The 26,720-nt window shown below is 43.6% G+C and overlaps 2 protein-coding genes across 3 annotated transcripts in view; both read left to right on the top strand.

Annotated features, from left to right (window-relative positions):
* The window catches only part of RSF1 (remodeling and spacing factor 1), a 65,649-nt gene extending 56,331 nt beyond the window's left edge, over nucleotides 1–9,318 (top strand). For both annotated transcript variants that reach the window (XM_040054836.2, XM_040054837.2), the window contains exons 15-16: nucleotides 72–263; nucleotides 1,969–9,318. In XM_040054836.2, the coding sequence (XP_039910770.1) occupies nucleotides 72–263; nucleotides 1,969–2,543 (767 nt within the window). In that variant the 3' untranslated portion in view covers nucleotides 2,544–9,318. The remainder of the gene's footprint in view (nucleotides 1–71; nucleotides 264–1,968) is intronic.
* Nucleotides 9,319–12,712: 3,394 nt separating this feature from the next.
* On the top strand, nucleotides 12,713–25,123 carry CLNS1A (chloride nucleotide-sensitive channel 1A). The gene is made up of 7 exons (XM_040056746.2): nucleotides 12,713–12,876; nucleotides 15,456–15,592; nucleotides 17,808–17,912; nucleotides 18,636–18,746; nucleotides 19,188–19,361; nucleotides 21,742–21,826; nucleotides 24,323–25,123. The coding sequence occupies exons 1-6, from the start codon at nucleotides 12,728–12,730 to the stop codon at nucleotides 21,807–21,809; spliced, it is 744 nt and encodes a 247-aa protein (XP_039912680.1). The 5' UTR covers nucleotides 12,713–12,727; the 3' UTR covers nucleotides 21,810–21,826; nucleotides 24,323–25,123.
* The last annotated feature ends 1,597 nt before the right edge of the window (nucleotides 25,124–26,720 follow it).

Below are 26,720 nucleotides of genomic sequence, written 5' to 3'. Positions count from 1 at the left end.
TGCCTAATTTTTTTATGTGAGGCAGTTTTGCTTTGATGGAATAATGCACGTCACTCTTTTGTTCTGTACAGAGAGTGGTGATTACACAGATTACAGTGATGATGATTACCTGGAAACTAGGAGGAGAAGATCAAGACGGAATCAGAAGAGACAAGTTAATTATAAGGAAGATTCAGAAAGTGATGGCTCACAGAAAAGCGTCCGATATGGGAAGGAGTTGAGAAGAGTTCATAAACGCAGGCTCTCCACTTCGGATAGTGAAGGTAAACAGTCCAGCATTTTCAGGAGTAGGTGTATGTCATCATCAGTACAAAGGGAAAGTTATATAATTCCAAGAGTTCAGAGAATTTTCTTTCTAGGGTTCCTTGTTGTTTCTCAGAAGCTCTTTCCTTCTGAAACAGCCCACTGGTACTTTATGAAGCACTGAGTCACTTCTCAAATTTATCATTGCCCGTAATCCTGACTTCCAGGTCTGAATATACTGTGCCTGACACAGAGTGTTGGGATTCCAAAATTGGCACTAATGCAACTGTTTCACCACTTTTCTGTTAAGAGGTCATAAAGCTGCATCCCATAAGCCTCTAACGATTCTCTTATGTAAGAGGAAGGGCATAGCCTCTGGTGCCCTGACTGTGTTTGTGCTGGTGGTTCAAACTCATTCCATCTCCTGTTTAAGGAGCTGTGCCAAATGCAGGGGAAGCCTCTCTCAGTAATGTCAGGCACACCATGATTGGTGTGTTTTGTAATTTATAATTAATTAGCTTTTACAAAACTAGCCACTGACTTTGGCTGTTTTGGATTGTGGGTGCCTGGCTTACCAGACCTTAGGTCTGGCTTTCCAAACACTTAGAGATGTAGGTTGCAATGAATACCAAGCTTCCTCAAAAAATGAGCTGTCCTTGACAGCCTGAGTGCCTGAGTTTTGGAAGGGCTGTGCTGAGATTACAGAGTGGCAGAGTATCCTCTAGGTGAAGGAAAACAAGTGATGCAAGTCTGTAGTAATCTCAAAAACATGATCTTCAATACTCCCTGCTCTCAGGCTCCGTGGTGGCTTTTTTTTTTTGCCAGCACTAGTGGCTTTAAACACTCCCTGATTGACATTGTCTTTTCTTCATGAAATCCCATTTCCTTGGGTATTTTTAGTATTGGCTTTCCATGTGCTAAAAGCAGCGCCATTTAGTACCTTTCCAGCGCTGTCCCGCAGTTCCCACAGTATGTCACAAAACATGTAACAGTGTTACTGGAATTGTAATTACTTTAAAAAGAGAGGAACACTGACAGTCTCTATCAACTTGAACCTACATTAAAAATACCCTTTAAAATGCAAGTTTCCATGATTTCTAATTGGAATTGCAAAGCGACAACAAATTATGTTTGCTGTTTGATTTTTCAGTTTCCATCTTTTCTCACCACAACCATCGAAGATCAGTGTAAAGGCTGTCAGTGTGTAGGCAATGTTCCAGTTTGCCAAAACACCAACCCTCCCATTAAAGAGCAGCAAGCTTCAGGTGACAGGCAGCATTCCTTTACTTTAGAAGAAGTTGCATATAATTTGAGGGTGGCAGGGGTATAGTACAGCTTTGTGTGTGTGTGTAGATACATGACTTTTATGACAGAGCAGCCATTATTTGGGTTCTGAATTTGTCAGGGTGCAAATAAAGCACATACTGTGAGATGAGGAATGCAGTTCTGCGTTACTCCCAGCATGGAGTTAACCAGTTTTAGGGGAGAAGCCTCTGGTACTCCTCAGATTGGAAACAGACTATCCAAAAGTTGTTGATACGTACTACATTAGATGTTTATTTAAAAAGTAAAAAGGATGCAAGCCTTTTGGCTTGGTTGGGGAACCTGGGGAAGGAAGGAGAAATGTGTGTGCTCAGAGAGCTGTCTCGTTAATGAGTGCAAAAGGTGAAAGACAAATGTTGCGCTGAGATTTGCTAATGGCTCTAAGTCTGCTGCTTCTTCCAGAGAGCTACACATCTAAGAACTCTGAAGATGATGAATCCACAAAGGAGTCAAAGCGATTGATTCGAAAACGTCGGCGAGGTACGGACGACTATTCTGAGGAGGAAGGAGAGGATGAGGAGGAAGAAGGGAAGCCTGTCCGCAAGCGCCTGAATCGAATCGAGACCGACGAGGAAGACGCGTGCGAAAACGCGAACGATGATGCAGAAACCCCCGCTCCTGCAGATAAGCTGCCAGCAGCACAAGCCCCCCAAGACAACCCCAAGAAGCACTGCTACAGGATAGAGAGCGATGACGAAGATGACTTTGATAATGTAGGCAAAGTAGAGAGCCCTTTGGACTACAGCCTGGTGGACTTGCCTTCCACCAATGGACAGAGCCCAGGGAAAACCATTGAGAACTTGATTGGCAAACCAGGCGAGAAGACCCAGGCTCCCAAGGACAGCACAGCCAGCGCCAGCCTGGCTCCCAATGGGACAGGGAGCGGGCAGGAAGCGGTAGGGCCGGAGGAAGATGAAGATGAACTTTTGAGAGTGACTGACCTTGTTGATTACGTCTGTAACAGTGAACAGTTATAAGACTTCCATTTTTGTGCTAATTTATTCCACGGTAGCTCATACCAGCGGGCCAGTTATTAAAAGCTGTTTTATTTTTCCTAGAAAATTCTCCACTACAGTATCACTTTCTAGAAGCAAGAATTTCACCAGTCCTGCAGTCTTTCTGTGAAGTGACCAGTTTTGAACTTTGAAGATAAATTGCTGTAAATTCCCTCTCTTACCCCCCCCTTCTCCTTCCAAGTCCATGGTCCTGGGTAATTTCACTCACAAAAACCTTATAACAACAAGAGATTTGTATATTTTTGACTTTATATTTCCTGAGTGCATACAAATTTGTGGAAATGGGTGGCCTAAGAAAGCATTCCAAATCAGTTAGGGCCCAAACCGGAGCTGGGGTGGGTTTGGCTCAAGGGGTGGGGGGATGGGAGGGGGGTGGTGCAGAAGCACTTGTGCTTTAGCTTTTTCATATGAGATATATATTATATTTAAATGTTCACAACTTAGATTACAACTTAACAGACAGTTAAAAGCAAAATTAATGTCTGTACTGTCGCATTTTGTGAGTTGTAGGTTAACATACCATAGCTCATTTTAGTAATCACCTTCATGGAAGCAGTTTGATTTCAGTACTGGAGGCAAACAGAATTTTTAGAGGCCAAGAAGGTACCATAAACAAGAACTCTGCTATTCATTATGACCTGCAGACTTTCCTAATAAACATCCTTTAAAGTGTTTGTACAGTGAAGTGTACTGTAATGAAGTTTTTGACAGCCAAAACATTCTAGCCATGAATTTCTGTGATCTCATGCACAGTTCATCAGATGGCCTTCAATGCTCAGTGTCTAGTGGGAGGATGTACTGATGTCAAGTTAGTCTGTAAGCTGGATGTCAAGTAAGTCTGTAAGCACTGCAAACTTTCACAGACAAAAGAACCCTGCGGTCGCTGCCTGGCCACGTGAGTTTCATCACCAGTTGGAGTATTCTGAACAAAATGTGTTTGTACAAATGACATTGACCACGGAATGACAGTGCATAAGAGGATGGAGGGATTTTCAAATAAACCATGACTGGTCCATTCATGCCCTTAATATCTACTTCAAATTGAAGTAAACAAATGGAACAGTTTTCCTTTTGGAGGTTTCCTGTTTGGGGTTTGTGTGTGTTTTTGTTTTGGTTTTACTTATCTGCCTGGATGTGTTAGCAGGTTTTGAATGTAGTTGTTGGCCTTTGGTCATTAGAGTTTTCTTAAAATACGTTTTAATAACTGTCATGTGACCAACAGATTTCAAGGAGGCAGAGTTTCTGAGAGAAAACGCTTGACTCCAAGACACCTCATCAACTTTTGAGCAGGCATGAAGTGATACGTGCTTTTACTCAAGGGAGAAAAAAAAGACAATGGAAGAATAAAAACCCCACCAGATCAACATGGGGCACATTGAGCATTGTTTTCTCTTTACTCTGATTAAGTTGCAGGCTGTAGCATTTGTATATGTTGTAGGACATAGACAGTTCAAACAGATCTGCCAAACATTGAAATCCAAAAAGGTCACATCTGTTAATCCTTTTGCTCTGAGATTTGGATTTTTGACTGGTGTTTATGTCCATTGCCGGCAATGGATGCACCAAAACTGCTGCTGCCACTGAGGGAGTGAGTTCTCCTTTCCTGCCCGACCTGATTCCCTTCCATTATATTGTATTTCACTAGTCAGTCATTAAACACTTCTGTTTCCTTGTAATAAAACCAGCATTAGGCCTTTACTAAGTACCTCTCTGGAAATCCTAGATCAAAAATTTACCTGCCTTCTGGCCTTTAAAATCTTGGTTTTGTTTCCCCACCTCTTTCTCCACAAGGTTTGTCAGAAACACTCCATGACTCTTACTCATTTGGGTTCTAGCAGTGCACATATCATGCTATAAAACTAGGATCAGAAAGATGCAAAAAAATGGAACTTGCTCATTATCTGCTGTGCTAAGCAAGCTTGTGATTAGGAACAAAGAGAAATGACTTTCTATATGACAATTTAATTTCATCAAAGATTAAATGTTTTCCTACCTTACTGATGTTAACAGCTAACAGTTAAATGATTAAAACAGGATAGTGAAGAGCCACAGAAGCTTAGAATGAGTTCTTAAAAGCATATGTGGCTTTTTAAGCTACTCTAGTGCTTTTCTTTGCCGAGGTGATGCATAAATGTAGTGCTTCTACATTCTAATATACTTATGTGTTACAACAAGTAGGAACATAGGGCTTCCACTTGTCCGTGATAGTAGCTGCTGAGCATTTTTAATACTTGCAGTGCAAACTGATTCACGTCCATCAACTCTGTGGAATTGATGGTTCCTCATTTGTTTTGGTGGTGCCATATTTTCCTTTGCTGCCTGATGGAGCCTTTTAGTATCTGATCAAACATTCTTGCTTGTAGAGTCAACTCCAAATGCTAAATACTTAGTGGGGAGATAGATGTGTATGTAAGAAAATACAATGAAATTACAATTCTGGATATTCCAATCATGAAAAATATTGAGGACTGTTAGAGCAATGTAAAAGCAGGAAAGACCAGGAAGCAAAACAGGACCACTGAAGCTTGCATCAGAAGTGTTATGTTTTAAAAATGGCCAGTTGTTACCAAATTTCTATAGGTCTCTTCTTGAAAGCAACTTCTCTGTCTTCTAAGAAGTCACCCTTGCTACCTGAAATGGCTTTATCCCACAAGATCTGGGGTTCCTCCTTGGATCAGTGGGAATGGTGTGCAAGGAAAATGCTCTGGAAAGTATTACCATTTTAAAACTTGGTGGTTTTGTAATTTTTAGGGCTTCCTACTTGGTGGAAAATGTATCATCTATTTGAGAAGATGACATTTTCTGACAAGAGGGCACCTATCACACAGGGTTCATGCTGTTACAGTATGTATATGTGATTCCAGAGTGAAAATGTCTTTCTGTGTCCTTACAGTCTTGTGCCCTTCTGTGCTCAGTGTGAGATCAGAAGTTAGTTGTCTTTGAACAGTGATCTTCAGTTGTAGCTTTGGGTTTAAAGCTCAGACCGTATGGGAAACAGGAAACAGGCCAGGGATTGTTTTTAACGAGAACTGCTACTGGCTGAACATGCGGAGCCTTTATTCAGCAAACTCTTGTTTATTCCACACAGATTGTCACTAAAAGCTTTGTCTTTTTTTACCTGCAAGCTCTTCTGCATATAACTGATTTGGAAGAAAGCTGATTTCTCTGGGTAGTCTGTAGCACTGCTGGGAAGAAGAAACATATAAATCAAGTGGGGGAGTGGATTTTTTTGTACCACCAAGGTAAATGCTGGCTGTTTGCTTCCCTGTGCGGGGCTTCTATGACTCAATGACAAAAAGCACACAAGCAGGGCCGCTCTGCCGTAATGAATGGGGTGTGTTAATCTAAGCAGAAGGGGGATAGAATTAACAACTAGGTTGGTTTCACCACAGTTGCTGACTTCTGGTTGTTGAGTCTGATAAACCTGAGCATGTTCTTAATATAATATGGAAAATGACATCATATTTAACAACCCTTAGTTAGCAAGGTCAGTGCTGAACAATCAACTCTTTGATACTTTAATTTTGTACATGCTGAATTACATTATGAAATCACTGCATCTCCCTGATTCTTTTTTTTTTTTTTTTTAAATGAAAAGATTGTTCTGGTCTAGCAGCACTTAAGAGAAACAGGAGACACTTTTTTTCTAAAAGGCTCATTTTTGAAGCGTCACTTTCAAGATTTTCTTGTATTAAGTGTCTCGGTTACTCTCCATATTATGGGAGCTGATGACTTAGTTGGACTTGTTTTCTGTTCACTTCTGTTTTCTAATTGCTGTGTCTGAACTCTTGGTGAGAGATCTTACAGTGAGAAGCTCAAGGGGCAAAAGATGTATGCTCACAAAAGAAATATTGTATGGTAGTAGTACACTTGTTCTGATTTCACATCTGTTATTTGAATTACACTGGTATCCAGATGCTGCGACTATTTAATAATTTTAATCCTTCATTGTCAGGGGCTCCATTTCATGCCTCTGTTTTCAGGTGCTTATAACATGGTTTTCAGTTTTCTTCAGTAGGAAGCTCTAGCCTAAACCTTCAAATGATTTCAAATCCCATAGTTTTACAAAGTTCTTTATGAAAAGTAAACAAGGAATTTTTACAGTGCCTGCTTTTTTAAATTCAGTTTGTACACAGTGATTTAAATAAATCATGGCAGTAATGGTCACCCCCAGAACTGGTCTGACAAAGAGATTTGTGTCACCTAATTCAAAAAAGCTTTATATAGGCCTTGAAAATTTGGTTTGGTACATGTGCAGTGACTACTATTTACAGACTTGTAATGTGGTTCTGATGTGCAGTGTGTACCCTAGGTATGTACTTGCCTTGGATGTATGCTTCTGATTTGGTGGATAGATAAAATCCTTTTAATATATATTTATATATGTAGAAGATAAGTACCTTCAAGCAAAACAGTAACTTTGGGGAAAAAAATTGCATTGAATTTGGTATGGGAATCTCTAGAAATAAGGCAGCAGAATTTTGTTAAGTCCTTAAGTGTTTAAAACTCCCATAGGAGCATTTAGGATATTATCTGAAGTAAGGATTTACACGACCAAGATCACATTTGCTGGTAGTTTCTTCTGCCTCCCCTTCCCTACAGTTAGCACAGAGACTGTATCTCACTTAAAATGCTGGAAGGCAGAAAGTTAAAAAAATCCAGCAGAAATCATCCAGTTGGGTTTTTCTTTGTGTAGAGCTTCTGGGGGAAAAGAACAAAACACTATAAAGTAGGTAAGTTTTTATAGTTGAATTTGTGGTGTAAAGCGTTCCAATTCAACTGCAATTGAAAGCAGGTCTTACAACTTGGGTTTTTGACTATCATCTTGTAAATGCTGGTGCCCCACACCTGAGCGCAGGAGCAGGAGAGGGGACAGCATTGCAGTTAGAGAGGCACACGTGCCTGCCAGCACATCTGCTGTTGCTCCATACAGCCCCAAAGGTTGCTGAGGAGAGCTGAGCGACGGCGCGGCTCCGTCTGTTCAGCTGGTTTACTTCGTGCACTTTGCAGCACTTTGTGTACAGTCCGTCTCACCGGTTCCCCAGGTGCAGACAGAATCACTCGCTCCTGCTGTTTGGGCGCTTGCTCCAATAGCAGGGGGAGATGGGGAATGGATGGAGGGAAGTGGAATGGAATAGTGTGTATGCAAACTCATGCCATTGGCAAGACAGGTCTTGGACTGGCCTAGAAACTATTTGTGACTTGCTCTTTAAAAGCTGGATTTCCAAAGGAAGGTCTTCATATAGGAGAACCATCCCGATACCCTCCTTTTCTCATCCTGATTTTCAAAGTAACTGGAAAATGTACTTGATGTCTCCTTCCTTGAGGGAGTAAGTAATGTTCCTCCATCAGTGCAATGTGGATGTAGAAAAAATTAGGATCGGTCCATAGACTATTATGACAATGTTTTTCTCCAGGGATGACAGTCAGAGTCCACACAATTTGCTTTCTTGTTTGTTCCTCTTACTGTGTTCCACAAAACTGAACTTGAATCAGTCTGTCAGAACATAAGTGATTCTACAGGGATAAAAGTCCTTCTGCAAAAACGTATGATAGACCTAGTAACCAGTGCACTGTTTGTTTGTTTGTTAGAACAGATAAAAGTACTTAATAGATACTAATCTGCCACTCAAGATAGTGGTAGAAAAGGAAGTCAAATCATAAAGCTGTAAGCCTTGTTTAGTTTTCCATTCTGTACTCATTATATGGACTCTAAATCTTGTACAGTACCTTATCCCTATCCTGTATGCACTCAAAGGATGCTCCTTCTCCTAACTGGCAGTAAACTGCTGTGTTGCCAATGCAGTTCCTGCCCGTGTTTCACAGCTCTCCTGCTGCAGCCAGGGGACAGATGGGACTGACCCAAACACATGACGTTACCATTCCTGGGTGCAGGGCAGTTCTCATACAGGCACAGATCCTCTCCATGAGACAAACATCAGGGATTCTCAGTGTCCCACATGGATGCTCACCCTCCAGTATTCTTTTGAGAACTGGATCAAACCTGCCAGATGGGTCTCTTAAAGTTTAAGATATGCTTACATGAAATACAGTTTTGTCTTGCTTCCATGTGCTGTTTGTATGTTTGCAAAGATATCCTGAGTTCCTTAAAAATGGTCTCCACAGCTGGCATCATCTTTTGTTTTCTTTCTCTAAAGAATTAACACGGTAAAGTTCCCCAAGCTGAGCTCTTTATGTGGAGTTTAATCCTTGCATTTTTTTGAGTCCTGAACCTTGGTTTTTTTCAGTCTCTCTTCAACAAGACTTGCTACAGTATCAAAGGGAAAGGACCCAGGGGACACACACTGTGTGTGTGGAAGGGGGGGAGATACCTTGAAAAAACTGGAAGTGTTATTCTTGTTGCACATAAATTGGGTGGTGCTTTCACTGTCTTTTCCCTCCCACTGGTAATATCACGTGCATGTAAAACATGCTGCGTTAAAACTTTTTTAAATGGAAATCATGGTGGCATAGTGCTCAAAGGGTTAACTGCAGTTTATTAACAGCTAATGTTTTTAGATTTGCAGTACACAACTGTTTAAATACTGTATTCCTTGTAAATGAAGTAAGAAAAAATGTTAAGGCTGGTGCCAATATTTTTGTTAATGAATTGTTCAGCGTTGTCTCTCACTACAGTCTGGTCAGAACTCTTTGTGTATAAGCTGGGCCTGAAGCCATTTTATAGCTTGTAGGCCTAATTGTGTAACTTTTCTTTCATAATGGTTTTGTTATAATATCTACTGTCATTTCTTTCATATAAATATGACATGTAAATTGTCATAATAAAAAAAAATTGAAATAACTTGATGTACAAAGTATAGTGTGTATTGCAGGTACAAGAGCTTTTTAATGGGCATTACACGTGCACATACCTTTTTTAGTTTTAGAACAAGCACTCAGTAATGGCTGCTGTGTATTGTTCCAGCCCGTAATGGTGCCGCTGCCTGCCATGGGAATGGGCAACTACTGGTTTATGTTGGTTTTGTTATGGCAGCTTAACTGGCAGAACCTTCCTTTCTTTGAGCATCTCTGGCTGATGGTGGGGAAGACCTGATGGATTTGTTTTTGCAGTCACAATGGTTGTCTGTGTGTTCCATCTTTTATATACTTTTTATATCTCATCTCGTAGTGATGCTGCTGTCACTTGACAAAAACCAGCATGCCTGCAGCCATCACTGTACCGAGGAGGGCTGTGCCAGCAGACAGCCACGAGGTGTCCACGTGGTGCTACTGACAGAGGAGCCAGGTTCGTTTATTTAGGCTGAGATGTGTAAAACCTGGAAAAAGTGAGGGGGAAAACGGAAGTTTGCAGAGACACACTGAAGAAGCAGATGTTCTGACACATGGCAATGGACGTGGATGATATTTCGGGACATTAACAGGAGAGAGTCAGGGAGAAAGGAACAAAGAAGAGTGGCTTCTCAGTGTGAATTGCTGAAGCCTGTCAATCTTTATTTTGAATGTGTCTGGCTGCAGTCAAGCTGCTGCATGTTTCTGTAGTGATGAGAAATTGCTGTGAAATCCATTCTCTTGCTCCAAATCCACTGCCAAAACTTCACACTTCCATTTTTAACAGATTCTGGGTATTGAAGTCTGAACTGGCCACCTTATGGCAGGCAGTGTTGTGGAGAGAAACAAGCTCCCCTGGATGGTGACTCCTGCCTTCTGTGCTAAGGTGACAACCCTGTGAAGGTACCTGCTGCTCTCCATTGCTTCTGAACTCGTCCCTGGTTGACTAAATCACTGTTGGACATCCAGTGTTCAGACGTCAGTGTGGGGCTGGATCCTGACTCACTTCTTAAAGCTCCCACAGCTGAAGAAAAGTTCAGGTAATGCCATTCTGTTCCATTCAAACTTAGAGGAAACATCTGCCTTCCCCCTCTAAGCTTCTCTTAGATGCAGCACTCAGTACTCTGGTATGAAGTGTCTGGATTGTGTAAATAAGGAAGATGCGGATTTCTTCTTCTCCTTTAATATCTCATCTTCAAAACCAACTTCCTTCCAGCTTCCTGTTTTCTTTTGGAAGAGTGGTATGCCACAGAAGAAAGGCTCCGATTTGCATGCAGGAAGAGAAATGAAATCTACTACTCCACTGCAGCAGCTTCAACCAGTAGTAATTCAACCCCAACCACTGAGAAATCTTAATTTATAATGACCTAAAGTTGTTGTGTGATTTGGAGTTAACTACAAAGGTGCGGAGAACTCTCTGTGGCTGATATGACAGCCACGGTAGGTAAGAGGGGGTTGGACATGAACAGGAGCATTGCTTTATAACCACTAAGTGTACTGAATGATATTTCCATGCATTTGGATCTCTTTCCACCAGCTGCCATAGTTTGATCTGTGTTCTTGGATGAACTGCAAATTTTTGTTTCCAGATGACCACTTGGTGTGGCAAACTTGAAGATGGTTGAGAAATTCCCCTTTCCTCATCTCCTGTTGCCTCTGTTGTTTATTTTTAAAGCTATCCCAGTGGTGTTTAAATATCAGTTCATTGTGGAATTTCCTTTAATTTCAGTCTAGATGATTATTTGTATGAGTAAGGATTATTTGCATTCTTATTTGTGTAATTAAAATCAAAATGGGTAGGCACGGTTGAGCACATTTCCAAAGCCTTGTCAACAGCTCAGATTAAGAGGACCATGTTATGTTCTGCTCTTTTTTATCCAAGACTGCAGCTAGGAAAGTCCAGAGAAAGGAAAGATGGAGACCTAATCTTGTTAATAATTAGTTCATGTTTGTGAGAACCTGCGTTTGCACACAGGTAGGCAAATTACTCCTAAAAGTAAATATAAACTGATAAAAGGGAAGGTTAACACACATGACAAGCTAACAACTTGCATGGGCTTTTGGTACGTTGCTATGGCAGGAGCATTTGCCATCCAGACAAGTCAGGAAGAAGGGATGTTTGCAGTGATGCTGTCCCACTGATGTGTTAACAGAAGCATCCCCTGACAGAGATGTACTTCACTGATGCATCAGTAATCCCTGTTTCTCACTGCAGTAGCAAGAGAAATGGTGTAAATACAGGAGAAGAAGCAGGGCCAGTGCTCGTGAGGAGGTGAGAGCCTTCCCATCCCTGCAATGTAGCTCTCCTGAGACACCTCCTGCTCGCCAGGTACTGCAGTAGCGTCGGGCTCCTGACTCCAGTTTCATCACTGCTGGGGGAAATAAGCTGGACACCCTTTAAGCATTTCAGGTACTTGTGATTTTCTTCTCTGTGTGTATTTATAAGACATTGGGTGCTGGTCACCCACCAGAAATGCCCCTTCCAGCAACCAGTAATGGTAATTGAGAAGCCACTGTATTTGTCTTTCCCTCTGTCACCTTTCCAATGAAACTTACAGGCTAAAATAAATACGGCAGAGATCAAGAAGCATTTGGACAACACTCTCAAGCACAAGGTGTGATTCTTGTGGTGTCCTGTGCTGGGAGATGGACTTTTGATGGTCATTGTCGGTCCCTTCCAATTCAGGATATTCAATGGTTCTCTGACTGCTCTTGGTACTGTCCATTATAGAATCTGAGCGTTTGGGGTTGGAAGGGACATTGAAGACATGTTCCAACTATCATGTTACAAACCCCCTGCCATGGACAGGGACACGTTCCACTAGACCAGATTGCAAAGAGCCACGTCCAACCTGGCCTTGAACTCGTCCAGGGACGGGCATCCACAACTTCCCTGGGCAGCCTGTGCCAGGGCCTTACCACCCTCACAGGGAAGAATTCCTTCCCAATGTCTAAGCTCACTCCGTTCTCTGTCAACTTGAAGCCTTTTCCCCTTGGTCCTATCCTTTCATGTCCTTGTCCAAAGTCCCTCTCCAGCTCTCTTGCATCCATCCCCCTTTAGGTACTGGAAGGGGCTGTAAGGTCTCCCCGGAGCCTTCTCTTCCTTCTCTTCCTTCTCTGAGAACGGCTCTCAGCCTGTTCCCTCGACAGAGGTGCTCCAGCCCTCACCCATCACCTCAGCGCTCCCCTTTGCTCCTCTTCTCCAGACAAAGACGACTTAACTCGGACCCCAGGCGCAGCACGCAGACCGCGGAGCGGCCGAACGGGAGGCGGTGACGTCTTCTCCCGGGGCGGTGACATCGCCTCCCGGGCGGAATCGCATCACAGAGCGGCGCGTTCCGCTTCCGGCGGCCGCGATGGTGGAGCAGGGAGGCGGCGGCGGCGCCATGAGCTTCCTCAAGCGCTTCCCGCCGCCGGCCGACGGCGTCCGCCACCAGCAGCCGGACACGGAGGCTCTGCTGGCGGGGCGCAGCCTGGGCACCGGCACCCTCTACATCGCCGAGAGGTGCGGGGGACACGCGGGGCTGGGACCCCTCGGGGGCGGCCCGGAACGGGGCTTCGGGGCAACGGGGGAAGAAGGCCTCAGGGGCTCTGAGGCTCTGCGGGGCGTCCCGCTGCTCCTGCTCGTTTTAAACCAGGCGAGAGGGAGCAGCACGGCCAGGGACCCGGCTGGCTGGGGCATTCGGGGCCGGGCTGGATGGGCCTTGGAACAACCTGGTCTAACGGGAAGTCTCCCTGCTCACGGCAGGGCTTGGAACGAGAAAGCTGTAAGTTTCCTTCCCACCCAAACCATTCTGTAAAGCTCAGCATGGTGGAGAAATGTGCACTTCCAGCCCAGAAAGGCACTTGTATCCCGGGCCGCAGCAGAAGCAGCGAGGCCAGCTGGGCAAGGGAGGAAAATCTGTCCCGCTGCTTTTGTGAGACTCCATCTGGAGTGCTGTATCCAGCTCTGGAATCCCCAACATAAGAAGGACCTGGAAATCTTGGAGCAAGCCCAGCAAACACCACAAAGTTGATAAGGGGACTGGAGCACCTCTGCTGCAAAGACAGGCTGAGAAGGTTGTGGTTGTTCAGAGAAGAGAAAGTTGTTTGGAGACCTCATGGCAACCTCCCAGTTCCAGAAGGGGCATGCAGGGAAGCCAGAGTGGGGCTCTTTGACAGGAGCTGTAGTGGTAGGACAAGGAGGAATTACTTCAAACTGAGAAAGAGCATTAGATTGGTTATTAGGAGAAAATTCTGTACTGTGAGCAGCAGGGTGAGACCCTGGCACAGGTTGCTCAGAGAAGCTGTGGGTCCCACCACATTTAAGGCCAGGTTGGATGTGGCTCTGAGCATCCTGGTGTCACAGAAGGTGTTCCTGCCCAAGGTAGTGGATTGGAGCTAGATGATCCTTCAGGTCTTTTCCAACCCAAACCATTCTATAATTAAAACCATGGCAGCTCTCCTCTTTTGACAGGGGAGAAGACGGGACTGTTGGGTTTCTGCTGTTAATAACTACTCTGGTTCTGTGAAGTCTTTCATGTTGCATTAATCACGTGGAGACTGTTCTTACTAGGCAGAAATCAGTCTGGTTATTCTGGAAGATGCTATCTGAGCTTTTTATGGTCTCCTTTCAATTCTGCCTGCATTGTATAGCTCAGGGAGACAGGTTGGTGATTAAAACAACGTGATTCTCTTTAACCATGGAAAAGTACTCATAATATATTCTGCAACTGAAGAGCATTGTTGGAACAAAGACATAACTCAAAATGTGCACAGAGGAGTGAATTATCTTTTTAAAACCTCAGACTAGGAAACTTTTATGAAATGGCGAATATTGTTGGAGGAGCTTTTGCCCCGTCTGAGCTTGTTAGTGGTGTGTTGGAGAGGAATCTCTCTGGAATTTTGTTCACTGTTTTATTTAGTTTGGTTGCAACTACCAGGACTTCTGTTTGTGGGGTATCTGCTCTGAGGACGTGTAATGTTGAGTTTCCTTATAAGTTGCTTTCAGTAGACTTTTGTGTGAGGCACCTACAGGTCTGCCAGCTTCCTCTCCATGTGTTTCAAGTGCATCCCAGAGCTTTCACCAGAGTCACTTGTTGGGATGAACAGAAAACACCAGCGTTTGCAGGAATGCTGTGGGAGAGCAGGACATCCAGGAACACAGTGTTGCTCTCAATACTGACTCTCCACCAGCAGCTGTAAACATTGAGGACCGGACAGCTGAGGCTAGGAAATAAATTCCTTGCTCCCACTGCACTAGCTATTGCTCTCAGCCAGATTTTCCAAGGCAAGGAGTCCTCTGTGACCTTCCCATTGCTTTTATCCCACTACAAAAGCTTGTGAATGCTGAGCTTGGCACATGGTGGAGGTCTTGCTTTCTGGCCCTGAGTGTTTCTGTTCACTGTGTGGCATCATTGATTACAGGCACCCAAATTTAGTCTGAATTTGATTTCTCAGTGTCTAGAAAGATGTTGATTGTTCTGATACGAAGGAGGTGTCATCCTGGTGGTGACAACCTGTGCTGTCTCTTGCTGTGGTTAGGGGTGACAGTGAAAGTGTGGAAAGCAGAGTCTGTAGCACATAAGTTGTGAGTGGAGGAATATCTGTAACCTGGCTCTGCTGATCATACAGAACTGGCTGCTTTTCTACATACTGGCTATACCCACATCAGATCTAGAATCCTCTAGGAATTATGACACTGACTTGCCTTTCAGGGTCCTCTTTGTCTTGGAAAACCACATTTAATAGCTTGAGTTACAAATCACACTCTGGAACCTCTGTTGTTGTCTTTGGAATGATATCTGCAGGGAGGAGAAAAAGGAGAGGCAGGGAGGGAAATTCAGCATTTAGTGACAATGTGACAAAGCTGTGATATGGTTAGGGTTCTTAGCTTCACATTCTTTAGGCAAAGGTGTCTTTTACCTCAGTGATCAGTTAATGCTGTTGCAAAGTCCTGTTCAGAAGGTCCAGGACTGTGTATGCCTGCAGAGTGGGCTAAGTGCCTTGTCCACAGTTACTCACTTTTCTGCAGGCTTGAATCAGGTACTGTGGATTCCTCTGTCAGTTTCTAACTTGTCTCTTCTTTTTTTCCTCCTTTGTCAGTCGCCTGTCTTGGCTGGAAAACTCTGGAGTTGGCTTCTCCTTGGATTACCCCACCATAAGTTTACATGCCGTCTCCAGGGACCTGAGCGCCTTCCCAAGGGATCACTTGTACGTCATGGTGAACGCCAAGTTCGAAGGTAAGGAGTGTTGCTTGCTGCTCCCATGTAGTCCTGAGGGACAGGATTTCCTCCCCAGAAGGAGGAATTGTTGATTTTAAGTAATAGCTTGTATTTTCTTTTTTATTTTCCTGAAGGGTAGTTATTGTGGAAGCACAGCTTAGCATTTGTTTAGAGTCACTTTACAGTTCTGCTCTCAGCCTGTGGCTGTTTACGCTGAAGCTGCTGAGAATCAGTTCTCTGCCCTCTTACACTGTTTTGAACAATTTAGTTCCTCTGCCAGTCTCCCTGTGATTCCATCTCGAGTACAGTTTTTTCTTTATTGAATTTATGTTAATGTTGCTGCCCTCTCCAGGCTTGATGAATTCCTGCTGTGTCACAGCCAGGGAACTTTTCATTCATTTTCTCCCACAGCTTGGTTAAATACAAACAAGAAAAGGCAATAGGTCATGTTACCAGGCGTTAATGAATCTTTGTAGATGGCCCACAAAACCCACCTTGTTCTTTGCTTTGATGTTGAGAAAGCAAGCTTTCTGTTTCGTTCTTTGTATGAAGATTTTATTTATATATATATAAATATTTTTCTTCTGGCAGACTTGTTAATATTTTAGGTGTGTCAAAAACTGCCATTGCAATTGAAGATTAAATGAGTGTTAAGTCTTGAGCAGGCCTCCTTTTCCCCTTCATGCCACAGCTAAAGGTCAAAATCTTGCATTTAATTTTTTTTTTAATGAATCCAGAAAGTAATGACAAGACTCTGAGGGGGTGGAGATGCTTTTAAGCGATTAGTGTTCTTCATTATTTCCTTCTTTTACATTACTAATGTTCTCTGACAGTCTATCACTACAAATAATCAGAGGACATTTGCATACGCCTCTTGGTTCTACTTCCTCAATTTCCTCTAACTGTGGTTATTTTGAAGTAAAAAGAGCCTCATTTGGAGAAAGATACTATTTGTAGCTTTCAATTCATTCTGATTATGGCATTTGAAAATATAGATATCTTGTGAAAGCCTTTACCTAGAAATCCTTAATAGACTGATTTTTAAGGCTATTTTTGTGAGTATATTTTTTAGTATATTAACTCTGCCTACAGTAAATCTTCCACAGCAAGTAGGTTTTACTTTTCAAAGTCTGGCCCTGGCCTGCAATTTTAACTGCTGAATAGTGTTAAACCGTTCCACTTAGTTGGCTTCAGGAGTCTCCATTCTCAGTTGTGCAGGGTACATTGTGTTCTTCCTCTCAAAGTTTTGCGTGTGCTGTGTGTTTGTGCCTTGTCCTCCCCCCTTTTTTAGCGAAAGGCACTCAGAGCTTGACTGCATTGGAAACAAAGAGCTGGGCTCAGCAGTAGCAAGCTGTGCCTGGGGTGTCTGTTGGAAAAGGACTGGGTAGCTTTCCTTGCACACTTCACTTTTGGGGCAGCTGGCTGGCAGCTTCTTGGCGTCTTCGTATTCTTGGTGGTGCCAGTTTTGTGTGTGATAAAAACCACTCTCAGTGGAACAGCCTCTTCTCCTGTAGAAAATAATTGTGCGCTTTTCAGGCTGTCAGTGCAGTGTCCCCAGCCTGAAGTGAGGAACTGCAGCCATTTTTGTGGGGGTTTTGTTCACAGAAAATAAAACACCGCACGGATGCTTATTTATTCACATACGTGGCATACAGAAGTCAGGAAGCACCGCCGTTGTTGCTGGTTCTGGGTGCACTTTGTGCTTCTGACATCTTGCTGGCTGACTAGGAATGTTGGAAATGGAGCAGAGATCTCTGCACATGTCAGAGTCTCCTGTGAGGGGCCGCACCGGAAGCTAGCTGATTCCATGACAGTAATATTATGGATTACATGACAGTAATATAAAAAAAATCCATGTGATTTAAAAAATGATAACAATTGTGAATTGGAGGGTTTTGAGCACTGTTGTTTTTAATAAGAATCAGGCAGTTTTCCTGAAATACTTGAATACATTGTGTGACCACTACAGTAATCTTTACTCCTTAAGTTATAATCAGAGAAGTTTTCATGTGTGTTGCAAGTGTTGTTGAAGTGCTGTGAGAGGGCCTCATATATCCATGTGCGTCTTGGAGTCTCATGGGGTTTTTTGGGAGAATAGAGTGGAGATTTTGTGCCTCTCTTAGGTTGTTTCTGGTTTGATTATGTGTGTTCCTGAAAGAATAAAGAAATGTGACCCTTTTTTTTTTTTTCCTAAAATGAACATGTTTCTTCTAAATCTTTCAATTTCTTAAAGAGGAGACAAAAGAGGCTCCCGTGACTGAAGGGGAGGAGGACGACAGCGATGATGAAGTTGAACCGATTGCGGAATTCAGATTCGTACCTGGCGACAAATCAGTCTGTAAGTGCAAATGGGAATTGTGTTTTACTTTGAAGTCCTGGTTATATGTGGAGGACACTTAGGTGTAGAGATGTAAATACCATGATCCTTCAGTGTCCTTCTCTAGTGACTTGATTCCTGTGCACTGGAAAGGACAAAGCAAGTTGTTTTATCTGGCTTGAAAATGAACTCTTTCAAGCAGCTGCTTCTCAAGGAAAATTCCAATGCTTTAAAATAGAAACTGTTGAGTGCACAGTGTGGATAATCTCACTTATATACATACATTTGCAGAGCATATGTATGGGAAATGTCTTTTTAATTACAAATTCAGTGCTATTTGAGTCAGTGACAATTTCATTAGAATCATGCTAATGCCCTGACACTACCACTGGAAACTTTCATATCGTGTCCAGTGTGGAGCTTACAGTTGGAGTCAACTGTTAGGAATCTGATGGATGAGTTGCTGCAAGGATTCCTGCAGTAGGTAACCACAGACAGAATTATCCAGAGATAAACCTTTATCATCAATGAAATGATGCAGAAGTGCTATTAAGAGGCTGAAGCACCAGGCTGGATCTCAGAAACTCACATGGCTTCTGGCTTTTTGGATGATGTTTTCAAATACGAATCCAGTTGTGGTTCTGCTGAAGGGGTGTTCTGACTCCCTGTGATCACTGGGGGCAGGGGTTCTCCCTGTTGCTTTGGGGTGTTGGTGGAGGTTTGTGTTCCCTTGTGTTCCTGCAGTGGAGGCCATGTTCTCAGCGATGTGTGAGTGCCAGGCCCTGCACCCAGACCCCGATGATGAGGACTCGGACAACGATTATGAAGGGGACGAGTACGACGTTGAGGCCCGTGGTTGGTAACAGCTGCTTCTTTTGAAATACCTGCCAGCACTTGGATACCTGGTGCCTGTCGTAACTGTTTACTACTCATCTTGCCTGAATATCCCTTTTGTCATGGGCACAGTATAGAAATTCATACATCTGTAAAAAACCTGCAGTTTAGCTGTCATAAATGGCAGGAATTCAGCTAAAGCATTGTTCTGGCTCTCCAAAGCCCACAGGGACAAGGAGCAGCCTTTCTTGTTCTCAGTGGCTGTGCTAGCCCAGGTTCAGTGCCTGTGCTGCTGTGTGGTCAGTTCACATTGCTGTGTGTATTCTGTACCTGATGTAAGCAGCTTTTTTACTCAGTCAGTTAATCTGAGCATAACTTGCCCAGCTGCTCCCCTGTTCCTCCACCTCTGCATGTTTCTGGCTCCTAAACGTAGGTGTGCTGAACATAACCTTGTTTTTGCAGAGCTAGAACAAGGTGACATCCCGAGCTTTTACACATACGAAGAGGGATTGTCACATTTAACTGCAGAAGGCCAGGCCACGCTGGAGAGGTTAGAAGGCATGTTAGCCCAGTCTGTCAGCACCCAGTACAACATGGCTGGAGTGAGAACCGAGGATTCCATAAGGGAATTTGAAGGTAAGACATGCTTTTGTTTTTTGTCTAAATAATGTATTTTCATCAGTGACACAGCCAGTGGGATCGAGGGCACCCTCATCAAGTTTGCAAATGACACCAAGCTGAGGGGTGTGGTTGACACTCTGGAAGGGTGGGATGCCATCCAGAGGGTCCTGGACAAACCTGAGGAGTGGGTCCATGGGAACCTCAGGAAGTTCAACAAGGCCAAGTGTAAGGTGCTGCACCTGGTTTGGGGCCACTCCCAGTATCAACACAGACTGGGAGATGAAGGGATTAAGAGCAGCCCTGCCAAAAAGGACTTGAGGGTGCTGCTGGATGAAAAACTGGACGTAACCTGGCAACGTGCACTCGCAGCCCAAAACACCAGTCATGTCCTGGGCTGTACCCAAAGCAGCGTGGCCAGCAGGGTGAGAGAGGGCAATCTGCCCTTTTCCACTCTGGTGAGACCCCACCTGGAGTGCTGCATCCAGCTCTTGGGTCCTCAGCATAGTAGGATATGGACCTACTGGAGTGGGTCCAGAGGAGGTCATGAAGATAGTCAGGAGTCTGGAGCACCTCTGCTATGGAAACAGGCTGAGAGAGTTGGGATTGTTCAGCTAGAAGAGAAGGCTCTGGGGACACCTTACTGAGGCCTTTCAGTACTTGAAGGTGGGGACAGACGTTTTTTTAAGGCTAGTTGCTGTAGGACAAGGGGAAATGGCTTCAAACCAAAGGATGTGAGACTCACATGATAAAAAGAGAGATTTTTTACCATGGGGTTAGTGAGCCACTTTCCCAGAGAAGCTGTGGATGTCCCATCCCTGGCAGTGTTCAAGGCCAGGCTGGATGGGGCTTTGAGCAGCCTGGTGCAGTGGGAGGTGTCCCTGGCTGTGGCTGCAAGGTCCCTTCCAACCCAGACTACTCCATGGGTCTATGATATGGAAGTGGTGGCTCTCCAGTTTGGCTAATCCATAAACCAGCACTGAGCAGGTGCAGTGCCATGGGTGCTGCCTCACTGCAGAAGGTGAGGGGTCACCCACATGCCTGTGGCCCTATGGGCACCATGTTGCCTGCTCTGGGCTGAGGGCTGCTCTGTTGAAGAGTGAGCCCTTCAGTATTAACACCATTTAATTCTTCCCAGTAGGATTTCCTGGAACAGTGGTAAAGTGAAGTTCATTTAGGATTAAAAATAAATTAAACTTACCAGTCTACACCAGGGTTAGGAAGCAGTTTCTACTCTAAATGAGTTGTAGTTTTTATTTGTGTTTTGATTTTGTTTTTTTTTTTTTTTCCTGATACTCTAAATTATAGCAGTTATCTTAGCAGAGTTCAGGGTGAATTCTAAATCATTCAAACACACTGAAGCAGATTTATTAAAAAATATTATTTTTCTGAAGGATGCCGTCTCTTAATTCTATTAATCTTTCAAATGTGTATTTAAGGAGTAAAATTTCTTTTTTTGTTGGGGGAAAAACACCTGATTTCTCAGACTGTCTTTTCTGTATGCTGTTTTCTCTAGAGCAATATATTATCTGGAAGAAGAACAGGGAAATAGTTCGGTAGCATTGCTTCTTTTTTATATTTAAATTGCAGTGCTTTTTATATGCCCTCATGTTTTTGAAAGACGTAAAATGATGCAGCAGTTGTGGATTTCTAGAAAATAATTAATTTTTTCTCTTCCACAGGGAGAGGCTTTCAATCTTATTTCTTTTGTCAGTTGTTTTCAGACTTTCTTTGTTCTGCAGTTTTGAATAAATTTATTTAATGACAACCATAGGTGATAGGCTCCTGTTTCGGCAGTGCCCTTTGTTTGAAAATTTAGTCAGGTTTGTGCATCCCAAAGTATCAGAAATGAATATAAATTGAACAGCAAGTATGTCACATGTCTCAGTCATCTTCATCAGTTTTGTTTACTTTCCTAATCTTATTTGCTACAGTCTTGCTGCTTGGTTTGCTGCAATTATGAATATCCCCGGGGCTACTCAGTTCCAGAGTTACTTTATTTTTTGACACTGTAGCATAGGGCAGACTTCCTTTTCAGTGATTGTTTCAGAGCAGGATACAGCCTTTTTCTGCTAGAATAAAATTATTCAAATGAATCATGACATTTGTTACACTGAAACTTCATTTAAACCATGAAATAGTTAAAATCCAGTGTTTAGTAAGACAGGGTGAGATGAGGTTGTGGGAAGTGGTGACATCCTTAAACGACTGACCAAGAGTGCTGGAGCGAACCCAGACACTTGTGAGCCCATCAGTGTTTCCTTAGGCTGCTTTCAGAAGTTCAGTGAAGGGGTTTCTGTCCTGGCCACCTCTTGTCAGCAGAGGGCCTCCGCTCTCTTTCCCGTGAAAACATCCTCCCTCATCCGCTTGTTTACGGAGCGCTGGCTGTGTTTTTCAGATGGGATGGAGGTGGACATAGCACCAGTAGTTGCTGGGCAGTTCGAAGATGCCGAAGTTGATCACTGAGGAGGACAGGTGCTGCTGTAAGTTCTTCTGAATTCTCACATCAGTGTTTTTCGGTCCTGCGAGAGCCTTCCCTCTCTGTAATTTGTGTAGTGTTTGTGATCCTCCAGGAAGTGTCTCGTGATAATCAGGATGATGGTGATTTAGAAGAAGGAAAAGGGAGGTGTAGTTATCACAAATATAGAAAGATGTTTAATGATCTGTGCCAAAATGCCTATTGGCATAAACCATTCCCCTGCAGAGAGGTAACCTCTGTGGATGTGCTTGTCTGGAAGAACAGGTCAACCTTTTAGATGGTTTAAGAATTGTCTGATCTCAAAGGCTTTTAGATGCTGGTATACAAATGCTGGAGGCATCCCTGGGAAGTTACTGTCTGTAATGTCTGTTGTTTTGCCCTTAGTGTGTAGGATTTCCCAGGCTGTTCAAGGGGGCAAGCCACTTCACAGCACTGCAAGTCCAGCTCTTCCTTCAGTATAAGCAGAGCAGGAACAGTTCCTGGTAAAGTTACTGAGCTGTCTGGATGGGATTGCTCTCAGGAGTGAACAACTTAAAGACAACACCCTGCTCAGGTGGTTGTGCCAGTTTGACTCCTTGTCTTCCATCACCTGTGTTGGTTTTCTTGTTAGTAGCATTACAAGATGTGCCAGTGGTTCCTTGCTGGTGCTGGGAGGGAGAGGAAGAGCAGCTTTTTCTGGGTCTGTCTGTAGAGGTGCACAGGCACAGTGGGGTTGTGCTGCCACCCTTGCTTCAGCAGTGCCCAGTCTGTACGTGTTGCTCAAGTGGTGCTGTGTTGTCACAGTTCTTCTGCCTGTCTCAGAAGGGAGACTTGACAGCCCTTACCTTAAAGTGAGTGTCCAAGAATCCCACTTGTAATGCCAGAGAGAGCAGCTGTGGAGAAGACAGCCAAAAGCTCAGGGGAGGAAAGGAGTGTGACAAACTGAAAGAGAAGTTGTGAAAGTAGTTGATTAGGGATTACAGTGTCACAAAGAAAGGCTGCAGCCTCTTAGGAGGGCTGTTGAGGAGTGCTGCATATCTCCTCTGCATTCTTCCTCTGTTGCTTATTTTTCTTTGCTGCTGCAATTCTGAAAGTCTCAGAGTAGCCTTGTGTTCTCTCGCTGACATCCACCACTGCCACCGCTCCAGAATTGGATTTATTTTCTGGTGTAAGAACTCAAACTTCTGTAGTTGCATTGCTACCCTGTGAAGGGCTTTGCAGAACACAGAGGAGTTCTTAAAAAAAAAAAAATCTAGATACTGGTTGTCCTGCCATTGGATGGTCCTCCAGTTTGGTAAAGGACACACTTAAAAATCAGACAAAAGCCTTTAGCTGTAGATCAGATATGTCTTAGTAAGTGAATGGAAATTCAGGCTCTGACTCCATCTCCAAGATTACTTTGGTCCATGGTTTATTAAAAAAAAAAAAAAAAGTGCTATTGAAAACTTCAAATTTGACTGCTTTATCTATTATCTTGGTTAAAATTTAACTGGATTAAGTAGCTGTTAGCAGATCTCTAAGAAGCCTGGAAGAGCTGGTGGAAGTGCTGTAGACTGTTCTTCTAGAAAAGAACAAAATACACCCAGTAAGAAGTAGCGTTGGTGCAGTATGTGGCTGTGGGAGATGAATGCTGTGAGAGGGGACTGGAGAGGATTTCCTGCTGTGCTTCTGCCTGTGCTGAGCACAGCTGAGGGGCTGATCCCTCAGAGCAGTGTCAGAGCAGATCAAGTGACCTGCATGTGCAGTGTCAGGTGCTGCAGTGACATCACTCCAGGTAGCAGTTTGGGATGGCCCTTTTCAGAGTAACCACCAGCCCGAGTGTGTAATTTAAGGAGGTCAGGAATCTAGGATCTAAGGCAGCAATAAGGAACTGAAGGTAGAAAGTGACAAGGACAGTTTTTGGAGGTCTGCGCTAATTGCCCTGCTCAGAGGGTGGCTTGGCTTCACACTCTGTATGTAGGGGTGGAGAGGGAGCATGCAGTCATCTTGTGGGTACTCCATGGAGCAGCTTGGTGCTTTTAACCTCCAGAACTGCAAAATGATCTACAGGAACGTCTTGCTGGTGATCCCTTAGAGAACAGTGTGCTGCCCTGCCTCCCGAACAATGCCCTTGTGTGATGCTCATGTTGCTTTCCACCCAACTGGGATGTGACAGTCTCCTGCTGAAGCTCCTGGAAGACTTGCTGGCAGTTGGTGCAGGACATTTCCAGTGTTCCTGCAATAAGTGGTGGTTTGTCTGTGGCATCACGAGGCTGCAGCAATTGTTCTGAAGCAACTGGTGTGTTTGCAGCGGGGTCTGCCAGGGCACCCTGGTGCCTGCTGTGGGCACATGCTGTCCTTAGCTGACCCGAGTTAGAGCTGCTGCCAGAGGCAAAGATGCTCAGCCCTTCTGAAGGTTCATGGCCTTATAGCAATGTGCTGTCCTCTGACTGCGACCAACAGATAGCTACTGCTCTGTGATGCTTGATAACCTTTTGTTTTAATGCCAGTTATGTAAACTTGGGTGTCTTGTGTCTTTCAGATTCCTCTTGTGGCACTTCCAGAATAAGCTGTAAAACCGAAGGCATTGCAGTGACTATCGGGAGTCAACCTTTTGTTTAATGGCCTAAGTTTAGACAGCTAAGTCTATAAATGCTTGTAGAGATGTTTAAAACTGGGCTTGACATTTGTTACCACTATGGGGTTATTTAAAATAAAATAAAATAAACAAAAACAATAAAACCTCTTGCATCTAACACTTGAATGGGGCTAATCAGGGGTCATTTCATAGAATCGCAGAATGATTTGGGTTGGAACAGACCTTAAAGATCATCTGGTTCTAACCCCACCTGCCATGGGCATGGATGCCATTGAGTAGATCAGGTTGTTCAGGACCCCATCCTGACCTGGCTGTGGACACTTCCAGGGATGGGGCAGCCACAGTCACTCTGACCAAACTCTCTGGCCTTTTAAAGAAGCCTTTGTAGGAATTCTAGGACTTCAGAAATAAAACTGTAAGTAGAACAGAATTTTTGATCATCCTAGAATTTTCCATATTTTTTTACCTGTCATTGACTCTGTGGTATAGAAATAGGAATAGAAATGTTACGACTAAAAGGAAATAGGGTTGGCCAAGGATTGAAAGAAAAGTTAAATTAAAACCCCCTCAAGTGACTGGCTTTATCATTTCAGTGCTATCCCTTTCATTTCTCTGAAAGCTGAGCTTGGGTGGTAGAGGAGATGGAATGAAGTCTGTAAGGTCTGGACAAACAGAACTGTTCTGTGTCTTTGTATTAAATGTTAACATTGTTAAATAAACTAAGATTTTTGTATCTCACAACCAGCTCACTGTTGCAGTTCTCCCTCCTTTACTTCAGCAAGCAGCTTGAGCCCTTGAGTTTTAGAACTCTCTTCTGTAATGAAAAAATCTTCAGTGAAGCCAAAGCCATTTTCATCATTTACCTGGATGTGAGGATAAAAGTGCAGAGTGTTTGCAGAGTATGCCTGTGACAGAGTTAATCAGGGGGGACTGGAGAGGATTCAAGGTTCCCAAGGGTTCCCAAACTTAGGAACCCAGCTTTAGTTTGCCAAGATGTTGGTCCTGCTGGAGCTTTTCCTGTTTGGTCTCTCTGTGGCGTGGTGATTTTGCCATTGGGAAATACCACCAAATTCAGGTTGTCCCTCTCTTCCCCCAGTATTGAAATGAAAGTCTGGACCAAACTTCCTCCATTTTATTTTGCTTTGAAGCTGACCTGTGATTTTTTTGGGGGGAGGGGCAGGGGTGAGGTATTGCTATGTTGGTATATGAACAGTTTACTGGTCCTGCACTCTGCTTACACGTTAGGATGTGATTGGCTTCCAAGGTACGTGATAATTATAACCACTCTTTGCAGGATGTTCGTTAGAAATGCCAGTCAGATTAGGGATGTCTTAACAGTGCTGTGAACCATTGTCGTAGCTGAATGAATGAGGTATTCAGCGTGTTATGCAACAAGATTTTCTACAGGAATGCCTTTACCAGCGCCTTTGTTTACATACAAAGGTATTCATGTGAGTGTGTGCTCGTTCTTGTTATGGATTCAGAGTTACAAAGGAGGATACCGAGTTGATTTTTGCACTGGCATTTGGAGAATCTTGGCATGCTGAGATTTTGGGACAGGTTAAATTCTTACCAGCACCATAACTGAGGCCAAAGGCTCGCTGAATTCTAAGTCACCATTCACTGTTGAAGCAGACTGGTGGGGTTTTCTTAGTGTGTGTAAATCTGAGTTGGAATGTTGGTGTTTCTGTTGTTTTCCACGTTAAGCTGCAGACCTTTACATACCCTGGCAGATGGGCAAAGTTAACTCCAGGGCAGCTGGATTGTTCACAGCTCTTCTCGGCTCACTCACTACATCCAGAAGGAGAATTTGTGTTGTACTAATGTGGAGCTCCAGGAGCAGACATCTTGCAATGCTTCCTGTCAAATGAATGGAGCAAGATTAATTGAGGTGAGGAGGAAACAAGCCTGAGGATGAACGCTGAAGGCAGCATTGAGAAGTGTCTTGTGTGGATTGACAAGTTTTATTTTCAATACAACTTTGTATTTAGGCTGTGTGTAAGTGTTCTGGACCTCATAAGCATTCGTTACCTCAAGTGTAAAATACTCCTTTTTCCCTGCAGTACCAAAACCAGTTAAATTCTTAAGTTCCTAGCTCAGGCTTATTTTTCATTATTTCTGCTACTTTTGTTGGGGTTTTCTTTGTTTTGCATTAATTCCATCAGTTTAAGTTTTGTCTGATTCCTAGTGGTTTTCTTTTAAAAATTATATTCTAGTGCCTATAAATATAGCAACTACGTGTTAATCACCCAGATTTGTATCCATTTCTTTTAAACTACATGTTCTGCCAAAATAAACAAGGCAGACATGGAGAAGTCAGATCTGATCTGACCTCTTCGCT

The sequence above is a fragment of the Hirundo rustica genome, chromosome 2, assembly GCF_015227805.2.
Source record: "Hirundo rustica isolate bHirRus1 chromosome 2, bHirRus1.pri.v3, whole genome shotgun sequence".
In the NCBI taxonomy this organism is placed as follows: Eukaryota; Metazoa; Chordata; class Aves; order Passeriformes; family Hirundinidae; genus Hirundo; species Hirundo rustica.
The sequence above is the reverse complement of the archived record's forward strand: the minus strand, read 5'-3'. Positions and strand labels throughout refer to the sequence as shown.